Source organism: Xenopus laevis, chromosome 9_10L (genome assembly GCF_017654675.1).
Source record: "Xenopus laevis strain J_2021 chromosome 9_10L, Xenopus_laevis_v10.1, whole genome shotgun sequence".
Classification (NCBI taxonomy): Eukaryota; Metazoa; Chordata; class Amphibia; order Anura; family Pipidae; genus Xenopus; species Xenopus laevis.
This window is the reverse complement of record NC_054387.1, coordinates 123,155,867-123,167,879: the sequence shown is the minus strand read 5'-3', so window position 1 is coordinate 123,167,879 and position 12,013 is coordinate 123,155,867. Positions and strand designations below refer to the sequence as shown.

The 12,013-nt window shown below is 39.9% G+C and overlaps 1 protein-coding gene across 2 annotated transcripts; it reads right to left on the bottom strand.

Annotated features, from left to right (window-relative positions):
* Positions 1-371: 371 nt before the first annotated feature.
* MGC84235 (protein) lies at positions 372-11,570 on the bottom strand. 2 transcript variants are annotated; one of them, XM_041575644.1, is made up of 5 exons: positions 11,463-11,570; positions 6,661-6,737; positions 5,114-5,734; positions 3,403-3,440; positions 372-1,437 (listed from the first exon to the last, which is right to left on the bottom strand). In XM_041575644.1, exons 2-5 carry the CDS (start codon positions 6,735-6,737, stop codon positions 1,361-1,363), a joined length of 813 nt encoding a protein of 270 aa, XP_041431578.1. In that variant the 5' UTR covers positions 11,463-11,570; the 3' UTR covers positions 372-1,360.
* Positions 11,571-12,013: the final 443 nt, after the last annotated feature.

Genomic DNA, 12,013 nt, shown 5'->3' with positions numbered 1-12,013 from the left:
AATGTCCAGTCTACCCAAATCTCACCTTAACTAGCCTTCAGATTGGACTTTTAATTTATCTAGAAGAGCAAATGGCCAGTCTACCCAAATTTCACCTTAATTGTCCTTCAGTTTGGATTTTTAATGTATCTAGGAGAGCAAATGGCCAGTCTACCAAAATCTCACCTTAGCTGTACTTGACGTTGGACTTTCAATGTATCTAGCAATGCAAATGGACAGTCTACTCCAGTCTCAGCCTAACTAGCCTTCAGTTTGGACATTCAATGTATCTAGGAGATTAAATGGCCATTTATATATTTTTTTTTTTATTCTCATCAGACCTGGTTCTTTTATAATTCTGTTTTGGTTTGTAAACAAAAGAGTTGAGTGAGTTACTGAGCAATGCGTTTATTCTTTCATTCAAACATTTTTATAAAAACAGTCCTTTTGCCATTTTAGCTTTTTTATGAGGAAGTTTTGCATGCCAGAACATTTGAGATTCTAAATATCAGCATTGCATTTTTGAAAATTCTACAGAACAATGTGACATTGCACGAAAGACAACATAAAATCCGAAAGTATATGTACAAAAAAAACAAGATTCTTACTCCTTCCTACCTTAAGCGCTTTGTAAATTACCGGCATTGAATCCTTCGTTCATATATATTGTAGATAAAAGAACACTGTTGTGTCTGTAGTTGAAGGAGCAAAGATGTGTGTGAACCTTATTTAGTCTTCAAGGAGACCAGGAATACTTGGTGTGTGGCCCATAAGCTGTTCTATCTCCCTGTGCCCCCAACAGAGAGTTTGTAACTCTTCAGGACATGGTTAAAAGCATGACATAATGTACAAGTCCTGTATTGCTCAAACCCACCATTGGCTTGAACTGCAAAATCCACCCTCACATTTGACAGTTTCTTTTTCATCGGACACCTATTTGCTGTGTCTCGTCGAGTTCCAGACCAACATCTGTAAACTACTTGCTTCCTCCAGTAGCTACAACATCAAAGCTCTCATCTCTACAACATCTACATGACCCACTGCTCCTCAACAATCCAAGACCTGCAACTGACTGTAGCTGACAATACATTCTCGGCCTCGACACAGGGGCTCAAAGTGAACCCTGCAGAGCAGTGGATATCATTGGACGAGAATAAATTGACCTCTCCAGTATTTTCTTGAATATTCATAGAAACAAACCAAACCTTTCACTTGAACTCTCCTTCAGCAATGATTGGCATTCATTTATTCATTTCTCCTGCTACTGTTATCCACATTTAACAGTGCAATTTCTACAGTAGACAAAATGCAGAGAAGGCTTCTTAGTTTAAAAAAAAAAACGTATATATACACAAACAAAAACCATGGAAAACCGTAATCTTCAAATAATTCCATATTGTGCAAGTTCGTGCAGCTCAAGATGGCTATACGCTTCCCAGGGGCAAACGACAGTGATATCTGAAACAATAAAGAGATTATGTTATGAAAATATTATCTGCCGAACACTACATGGCGAGATAGTTTTACAGCCCCCCCTAGTGTATTATTATGTATGTCAGTGATCCCCAGTCAGTGGCTCACACGTTGCACACCAACCCCTTGGATGTTGCTAGTTGTTAAAAATTTCGAAAAAAAATCATTTGAAGATTTTGACATTTTTTTGTGTGAATAAAGTGGGCTTTGGCCAATAGCAATAAGGGTATATTGTTTTAATTGTATACACTATATAAGGCAGAGAGCTAGGACTAGACTCCACCTCTGATGAAGTGCCAAAGAGAGGCACGAAACGCGTCAGGTGACTAGACACGTCATGGTTTAGTTAAAGAGGAGGATACCTGTTTGTGTTTTTAAAGATGCTTGGAAATAAAGACTTTTTTTTTTATTCTAAAACTACCCGTGGTTATTACGGCTCCCGTCTATCTACTGCTACTTTGGCCAATAGCAAGCAGCAATGTTATGGACAGTCTACTACAACTTGAAAAATTAATACTATTTCCCTACATGCCCTGTTCTTTCAGTGTTGTTTTATCCAGGGCAGCAGTGCAGAAACATTTGTGTTACATTATTATAAATCGGATGGAAAACAAAAAACAGTCAAAACTCCAGTAAAAAAGTCATGGAAAGGAAACATTTCCCTAAAAAATTTTTTTTTAATTTATCTAGACAAGCAAATGGCCAGTCTACCCAAATTCACCCTAATTGTCCTTCAGGTTGGATTTTTAATGTATCTAAGAGAGCAAATGGCCAGTCTACCAAAATCTCACCTTAACTAGCCTTCAGTCTGGACAGTCAATGTATCTACGAGTGCAAATGGCCGTTCAACCAAAATCTCTCCCTAACTTGCCTTCAGGTTAGACATTTGATGTATCTAGGAGAGCAAATGGCAATTCTACTGAGATCCCACCCTAGGTTGGACATTCAATATATCTAGGAAAGCAAATGGCCAGTCTACCCAAATCTCACCTTAACTAGGAAAGGAAACATTTCCCTAAAAAAATGTTTTAAATATATATATAAATGAATTTGTCTCATTAAACAGGCTCTTCTTTGAATGTCTATTTTTAGAGCTTGTTTGAGGACCTTCCAATATGGCTTCCAAGCTGCTGTCTGGTTGCTAGGGTCACTACAGCAGTTAAATCCCAAACCAGAGAGTTGCAGATCAAAAAAATTAAATATTTCAAAAACCACAAAATGTAAACTACCCCTATCAAATTTACTTTAAGTGCTCCCCGGAGCAACCTTAGGAGCTGAACGAGGCTGTGGAATTCATGTAGCTGGACCCTGATTGAGCTTCTCATTGAACTGATTGTAAAAAGTCTGGACAGGTGTGTGCTAATACATGTTTAATGGTATTAGTTAAGTAAATCGGCATTATGTTCTCCTTGTCATCAAGTTGCAGTGTCCCAGATCTTCACTTCCCGTCAGTGGTAAGATATCTGGGAAGGTTAAGAGGCTTAACCTAGAGAAAACAGGAATCCTCTTAAGCTCTGGGCATTTTGTCAGCAAAAAATAAAATGGTTCCAGGCACGAAAGAAAGAGGCCGCTGTGTCTTATTGAGCTCACTTCTTGTATTAATTATGTCTCATTGTTTATATTGTGGATAAAGATGTTCTAGATGAGATTGTAGACATAAATAATTTGTTCAAATTTTTTTTATTTAATCGCAAATGTAAATTCAGGGAATTCAGTTTATATTTTTTTATTCTAGCCTTAATTTATATTATTTTCTATGTCTTGCTAAAGAGATGTTTTTATAAGAAGGAGATATTTCCGTTAAGATTTTTAGGGTTCCGTTGAACAAATCTGAGTCGTCATTAAAGATGATATTTTTGCTTTTGTTCTCTGCTGACAACTCCACCACTGAGGCAGATATTATTGTTCTGGCCACTAAAACTGTGGAGAACTTTGGACGGAGATACCAACCTGCGCCTAAGCCTTCCATTCCCGGAATTTCTTCAAATCTAGATTCAAAAGAGAGGAACACAGTATGTTTTAACAAAAAAGATAATTTTGATACTAATAAAAATCTGAGGCCTAGGTCAGTTCCCCCTTAGCCCCAACAAGCTCTTTGGTTGTAGAAAATAGTCATAGGCTTATGACGTAGTGTTTGTAACACGAAACGCTTAAAGGGATCCTCTCATCGGAAAACATGTTTTTTTCAAAACACATCAGTTAATAGTGCTACTCCAGCAGAATTCTGCACTGAAATCCATTTCTCAAAAGAGCAAACAGATTTTTTTATATTCAATTTTGAAATCTGACATGGGGCTAGACATTTTGTCAATTTCCCAGCTGCCCCCGGTCATGTGACTTTAGGAGAGAAATGCTTTCTGGCAGGCTGCTGTTTTTCCTTCTCAATGTAACTGAATGTGTCTCAGTGGGACATGGGTTTTTACTATTGAGTGTTGTTCTTAGATCTACCAGGCAGCTGTTATCTTGTGTTAGGGAGCTGCTATCTGGTTACCTTCCCATTGCTCTTTTGTTTGGATGCTGGGGGGGGGGAAAGGGAGGGGGTTGATATCACTCAAACTTGCAGTACAGCAGTAAAGAGTGATTGAAGTTTATCAGAGCACAAGTCACATGACTTGGGGCAGCTGGGAAATTGACAATATGTCTATCCCCATGTCAGATTTCAAAATTGAATATAAAAAAATCTGTTTGCTCTTTTGAGAAATGGATTTCAGTGCAGAATTTTGCTGGAGCAGCACTATTAACTGATTCATTTTGAACTTTTTTTTTTCCCCCATGACAGTATCCCTTTAAGGCTGTGGACAGACAACCCAAACGCCCATCCAACCAATATCATGTTCACTTAATGATGATCTTATAAGAATTTCTTTTGAGTCCAAACAAGAAGCTGGGGAGGTTTAATCAATTTTTTTGGGTGGAAACCTTTTTTTCTCAGACCTCTTAAAGGAGAAGGAAAGGTTAAAACTAAGTAAGCTTTATCAGAAAGGTCCATCTAAATATACCAGTAAACCCCCAAAGTAATGCTGCTCTGAGTCCCCTGTCAAAAGAAACACTGCATTTCTTTCCTTCTATTGTGTACACATGGACTTCTGTATCAGACTTCCTGTTTTCAGCTTAAACCTCATTGCCCTGGGCAAGAGCATGCTCAGTTTGCTCCTCTTCCCCCCCCCTTCTCTGATGTAATCTGAGCCCAGAGCAGGGAGAGACTCCGGCAGGAAGTGATGTCACACCAAGTGAATACTGCAGCTCCTATCCTAAACAAACAGAGAGTTTCTAGAGCTATTTACTCAGGTATGGTAAAACATTCTACAGAATAAATATAGCATTCTAGCTTGCACTATTGCAGCTAATCTATTGGCAATAAAATGCCTCCGTAGCTTTCCTTCTCCTTCAAGCACAGGGCCACCAATTCTGGATGGAGTCTCACTGCAAAGTATCAAGGGGGCAGATTTGCCATTTGATAATTATACCTTTAACAGCAAGATCAGCTTTCTCCTTGAAACTAAGTGTAAGTAAAAGGGTAGAATTTCTAGACATTCTCTATGCATAATATCTATACCCTTTGTATTGTGTGTCTTATATGTGTTCACTCATTGCTGTATAATTCCTACAGTTCCTCTACATTTCAAGACCAAAACTTATGCCGGAATTTTACCCTGCTTACCCAATAACTCCTTTCTTGGGTGGTTTGCTTTTGAATTCCTTGGACCCCCTTGGCTTAAATTTTGGTCCCTTTTTCGTGGTTGGACCTGATCGAGCAGGAGGCTGGGATGACGTTGCCCCAGTGTGTTCTGTAGGTACATTTACTTCCTTTGTGGCTTTAATGTGCGTTTCTTTTGATGCTAAAACATTAGTAGTTTTCCCCATAGTGACTTCATTTGGTTCTTTGTTTACTTCTTTCACTTTTTCTACTTTATTCTCATAATTTTCCTTTTGTACATTATTCTGTTCTGTTGTCTCTTTCTCTGGTGGTTGACTTTCCTCTTCAGCTGAGACCTTCTTCTCAACTGGGACCTTCTCCTCAACTGGGACATTCTCCACAACTGGGACCTTCTCCACAACTGGGACCTTCTCCTCAACTGGGACCTTCTCCTCAACTGGGACCTTCTCCTCAACTGGGATCTTCTCCTCAACTAGGACCTTTTCCTCAACTGGGACCTTGTCTTCAGCCTGGGCTTGTTTTTCTTCTTGGCTTGTCTCATCATTTTTGCTTATCACTTCTACAGGAGCCGGAACTGGCTTTTCCACTGGTCTTCTGTTCTCCTGAGGCACAACTGTTGTAATCCTGTAAAGGAAAAGAAAACCTCAGTAAACATTTGTTTTAGTTTCATCCTGAAACATCATCTTGAACAACAGACTAACAGGAAAAATCATGGCGACAATTAACATAACTCTGTATAATGATATGTTAACTAGGAATGGGTAGTTTCTAAGTGGTCTCAAAAACTGGAAGAAGCACAGGCAAATGCAGTAACTCAAATTACATGTGCAATTCCAATTTGCATATTTTGTGGGTTTGGTGGGGAGCAGCAATAGAATTCAAGCACTGGATCAAGTGTTCAAATAAACTGATATGAAACTCTACCCACACTGCCAACAGCCTTGCTTTTTACCTCTTCAAACCTTCTGATTGGATTTGCATTTTTCTTACAAGACACTAGCAGGGGACATCCCCAACTAACAGGATCAACCTGATTAACTTTTTTAATACCCTTAGGAAAACCATAAAAGTTTGTCAAAATTGGTATTTTCCAAATTCTGCAGGAACATTTTTTGGGTATGCCTGTGAATGATGTGTGTGTGTCTTTAATATTTTTGAACAAATGAAGTGTTGATGAGTTGTGGTCCCAATATAAATATGGACATACACAGGGAGATCCGCTCGTTTGGTGATGTCGCCGAACGAGCGGATCTCTCACAAATATGCCCACATTGTGGTGGGTGATATCGGGTTTATCCAATCATGGGCCCTAGGACCCAGCGATTGGATCAGAATGGAGGCCATACAGGTGGTCGGATTGTGGGACCACATCAACGAAAAGATGTGACCGCGAACCGACGGGATTTTTTCCATGTCCAATCGGCGTCTGGCTGACTCTCGCCCAGATATCAATCGTGGACACCCGTCGGATGGCCCCAATAAGCTGCCGGCTTGGCCTGTCGGCAGCTTTTATCGGTAACCCTGTCTCAGAGGAATCTGTAGATACTTATCGATGTCTCCTTTTGAATGGCTCTCGTTTCTTGAATCTTCCACCAGCCTGGGTATCTTCATCTAGGTTGTTTTCCATCTGTAATGGGATGCACATAATTAAGTAGGTTATTGACTGTTTGAAAATCTGCTGTAACCACATAGAGTAAGAAATAAAATATAAGCACCCTAACAATCTTTATTTTTCTGTTTATACCAAAGGATTTGGGCCAAGTGTTGGTAGGTTCCTTATAAGTAAATTTGTTTAAAGGGGTTCCACTGTACATTCAGTACAACCCCTTGGGATAAATTGGTTGTGTGTTGGTCGGTGATAAAAGAATGTAATGGCTTACTTCCATGCTCATATGGGGCAAGCAGTTTGTTTTACCCGACTATGTTCCTAAGTCCCAAAGTTTATACCATTATATAGTCTATGTTTATCTCTAAACAATGACTCAGGGTTTCATCACAGGTTTCAGGATCTGGGTCGAAATATTTCTGGTCCAAAAGCTCCAGATTTTTTATTTTTACATTTCTATAGTGGTGATGTCCAATCAAGCAAGCTAGGAGTGTCAGGAATGGTATGTGTTCCTGTTGAAATAGAAGAAGAACAAGGCCTGTATTGTATGGGTTTCTTGATAAGAGGTATGAAGTCCTAGATCAGAAGGCCTTCAAATGTAGGTTCAGCTTCTCCTCGTAAGCTCAGATATTTGGTTGCACCCATCACTTTTATAGTTCAAGGGCAGGAAACAAGCATATATACCCAAATCTCACCCTAACTGACTTAAAGGCTGCCCCCACCCACTGCTTTGCACCCTCCATATTTTAGGAACCACTAGCTAACAGATTAACATAAACAGTCAGGGCCGCCATTAGAAATCACCGGGCCCCGTACAAATTTTTTTCTGGGCCCCACCCAGACCCTGCCCACTCCTCTGCCCACACCCCTGATTCAACCCAGCCAAGGCCAAATTTGTCAAAACCCCACATACTACCTAGCAAGCCCCGCCCCCCTGGAACCCACAAACACCTTAAGATAAACCTGAAACCACAGTGGGCTCCTCCTTTAAAATGTAAGATAAACCCAAAATCTAGACTGTGGCAACCTACAGACACTGGTGCCACTGAGCCTGCAACTCCTCTCTTATCCTTGCACTGCTCATGTGATAATGAACTTAATGAACATTGAATGCTACCCGGATGTGGACTGTTCCCTCCATGGGGCCCAACAGAACTGCTGTCCAGGGTCCCCCTTGGGCCCCCGCCCCCCCTTGTTGCGGCACCTGTGCTGCGCGCTCCCTTGCTGCTGCCCTACGCCGGTGCGCATGCGCATATGGAGAAGTGCACCGGCTAAGTGTATTGGAGGAAGGAGGGAAGGGGCGAGACTGCCGGCTGGGGCATAGGGACTGTTCCCAGGAGAAAGGCGGGTGGTGCAGCCAATGAGTGGTAGGCGGTGCGTAGGCATTGCCAATAGACTTGGATGTAGAGTGGGAAGGGGCGGGGTGTAGTGCTGAGGGAGGTAGTTGGCGCCATTGGGGACAGGCCAGATGGGAGTGCTCCGGGGCCCGGGAATATCACTCTCCTTTAAGGGGGGCCCGGCTCTTTTGAAAAGTGCAGCACTGCTGGGCCCCCCTTTAGGCCCGGGCCCGGTACACTTGTCCCCCCTGTGCCCCCCTGATGGCGGCCCTGTAAACAGTACATTGTTATGGAATAACAATGGGATGCTGCTCAACCTAGCTACAGTGAAATCTCAATTTTACATCTCCTGATTTTAAGTTTTCCATTACTTTACAGCATTTTATTGGTGGTCCCACCAATATAAATACAAAATAATTTCCCGAATTTTACACTATGGTTTCTGGTCCCCTGAAAATGGGGGATCTATTGTGAATGCTTTTATATTTTTTGTTTCAGTTCATGTATTGTTCACGTTCCTGCTGATATTTGCTATGAATGTTTTACTGTTTCTGACCAATCATGAAACAGCATAGTTGTAGAGTGATGAGCATGATAAGCATTACTGTCTTTCAGCACAGGGGTCATAGATTCAATTCCAGCCAGGGCATCAACTGTAAGAAGCTTTCATTATATTTGTGAGAGTTCCCACCATGTTCTCTGGTTTCTTCCAGCATATTCCAAAAACATTATTTGGCTCCTGATGAAACGGCTGACAGTGTCTGCATGATAGGGACCAGGACCAGAGACCGATATATAAACTCTGTAAAGTGTCATACTATATAGATAAAGTATAATAACAATAACCGCCAGACACACAATTGTCCACGTATTCAAGTATAAGGTACTAATACAAGAATGAAACAAAGAATTCAAAACTGCCAGGACCAGAGGGCAAAAGGCATCACTTCTACAGCTGAATTTATTTTCACATTGTTACAGAAGTTGGAAAACAAAGGGGTTTAAAGATTTAAAGAGGTTCGTCCCACAAGGTGAGTATTAGACAGAGGTCAGCTGCAGGAGACGGTAAATGACCCGAGATGATCATATAATAGACAGACATTAAGAGATCTATTTATGTTTCATATAGTTATCCCTTATCCGGAAACCCGATATCCAGAAAGCTCCGAATTACGAAATGGCTGCCTCCCATAGACTCCATTTTATCCAAATAATCCAGATTTTTAAAAATGATTTCCTTTTTCTCCGTAATAATAAAACAGTATCTGGTACTTGATCCAAACTAAGATATAATTAATGCTTATTGGAAGCAAAACTAGCCTATTGGGTTTATTTAATGATTAAATGAATCTCTAGTAGACTTAAGGCATGAAGACCCAAATTATGGAAAGATCCGTTATCCGGAAAACCCCAGGTCCCTAGCATTCTGGATAACAGGTCCCATACCTGTATCATGATGTGGCACAATGTATACACACCTACTATCAACAGTAGTGATGGGCGAATAATTTGCCAGGTGTGAATTCGATGTGAATTTCCAAATTTCGCTGCCAGCGAATAAATTTGAAACCACGGCAAAAATTAAAAAAATCTGATGCTTCAAATAAATTTTGCGAGCTCATAAAAATTTACATGCGTCAAAATTATTCGGACGCCCATTGACATTAATGCAAAGGCGCACGTATAAAAATTGTCACTGCGTCAAAATTGATGCGCATAGAAATAATTTTGACGCCCATTGATTTCAAGGCTTTTCGCAAATTTTTCCCCCAAAAAGCATTGGACCTTCACCTTCATCACCTTGGCCATGGTTATATACAATAAAAGGTAAAGTGTCAACTTCAGATTGTGCTTGAGGTTCCTATGTTTTAATTACTCAAAGAGCCTCCATTTATCAATCTGAAGTAAGAATAATAAAAAGATCTATACGCTTGTGAATGACCGTTATCATGATGGGAACTTTTTAAATCATCTATTTCTTAAAAAACATCATCAACGTATCGATGCTATTCTCAGACCGTTATCAAAGTCCTGTTAGACCGTTATCAAAGTGGTTTTGTGCAATTAATTTTAGGAATGCACAGAATCCACTATTTTAGGAGTCTAATCCCAGATCCTTTGTGAAAGATTCAGCCATATACCGAACTGAATCCAAACTTTAATTTGCATTTGCAAATTCGGGAACTGAGGGGGAAAGAGAACCGTGTGCTGCGCATGCAGTAAAAAAGATTTTTGACTCCCTTGTTTGTGTGACGAAAAGTCACATGATTTTTTTGGATTCTGATTCGGCTTGGCCAGGCACTTGGATCTGGCCAAATCGAAATTCTACTTGTAAAGGCCGAATCTTGGCCGAATTCTGGATTTGGTGCATCCCCAATTCATTTAAAAGGTCTTTGGTATGCCATAGAGTTAAAGGGATCCCGTCATCGGAAAACATGTATAGTGCTACTCCAGTAGAATTCTGCACTGAAATCCATTTCTCAAAAGAGCAAACAGATTTTTTTATCATCAATTTTGAAATCTGACATGGGGCTAGACATTTTGTCAATTTCCCAGCTGCCCCTGGTCATGTGACTTGTGCCTGCACTTTAGGAGAGAAATGCTTTCTGGCAGGCTGCTGTTTTTCCTTTTCAATGTAACTGAATGTGTCTCAGTGGAACAGGGGTTTTTACTATTGAGTGTTGTTCTTAGATCTACCAGGCAGCTGTTATCTTGTTAGGGAGCTGTTATCTGGTTACCTTCCCATTGTTCTTTTGTTTGGCTGCAGGGGGGAAAAGGGAGGGGGTGATATCACTCCAACTTGCAGTACAGCAGTAAAGAGTGATTCAAGTTTATCAGAGCACAAGTCACATGACTTGGGGCAGCTGGGAAATTGACAATATGTCTAGCCCCATGTCAGATTTCAAAATTGAATATAAAAAAATCTGTTTGCTCTTTTGAGAAATGGATTTCAGTGCTGGAGCAGCACTATTAACTGATTCATTTTGAAAATAATGTTTTTTCCCATGACAGTATCCCTTTACATACAGTATACTTTCTCCTTTTCCCACTAACAGCTACGATTTACACACACAGGAAAATGCAATCTTGGGACTTAAGTGCACAATATATTAAATATCCACCCTCAATCTCTAACTATCATCATCCATGTACATCTTGTATCTACATATCTATCAATAATCTGTCCACTCACATGCAAATTCTAAAATACATAAATCTATGTTCACTCTTTAAAATTGATTCTTAATTGTTGTAATTTAAAAAGTTGTAATGTTTTTTTTAAAAAATAAATTCATTTTTTAAATATTGCATTGTAATTGAGTTCTAATTATTACTCTAAATAATGAAAGTGTTAAGAATTGTTGATTGGCTGGTACAGGAGATGTAGAAGGCAGAAAGTGATACTTACTATTGTTATATGTGCCCTGCTTCTCTTGGGTAGTCTGTGTGTAGTTACTTTACCTGTCTGTGAATAGAAGAAGCATCTATTAAGCAGGGTGCCGGGTGGTGGAGCCAATTAATAGGGGCTTAGAGTTGGCCGATGACATCATTAAGTAGCAGAAACACGTCTGGTGCTCACATGCAATGCAGATTAATATTTATAAATACATTTCAGTGATTTTCCTACAAATTATATGGTGTGAAAAACAGATATATTAAATGAGGGTCTAGGGGAAAAAAAAATAAAAAAAAGGTTTTTGTCTCCTTAATTAGGCATGTTGATGAGAGAACACGCAATGACAACAACAAAGTTCAATAACAATTTTACTTGTTAGTACAGGTATGGGACCTGTTATCCAGAATTCTTGGGACCTGGAGCTTTCCAGACAACGGATCTTTCTGAAATTTGGATCTCCATACCTTAAGTCTAATAGAAAATCATGTCAACGTGAAATAAACCCAATAGGCTGGTTTTGCTTCCAATAAGGATTAATTATATCTTAGTTGGGATCAAGTACA

Bases quoted from the DNA above. Each gene is read 5' to 3' on its own strand.
- MGC84235 (XM_041575644.1), bottom strand. From the start codon at position 6,737: ATGGAAAACAACCTAGATGAAGATACCCAGGCTGGTGGAAGATTCAAG. The intron at 5,735-6,660 runs ATAAGTATCTAC...TTTCCTTTACAG, and splicing joins CCATTCAAAAGGAGACATCG to GATTACAACAGTTGTGCCTC. The intron at 3,441-5,113 runs GTAAGCAGGGTA...TTTTGAATCTAG, and splicing joins CCCAAGAAAGGAGTTATTGG to ATTTGAAGAAATTCCGGGAA.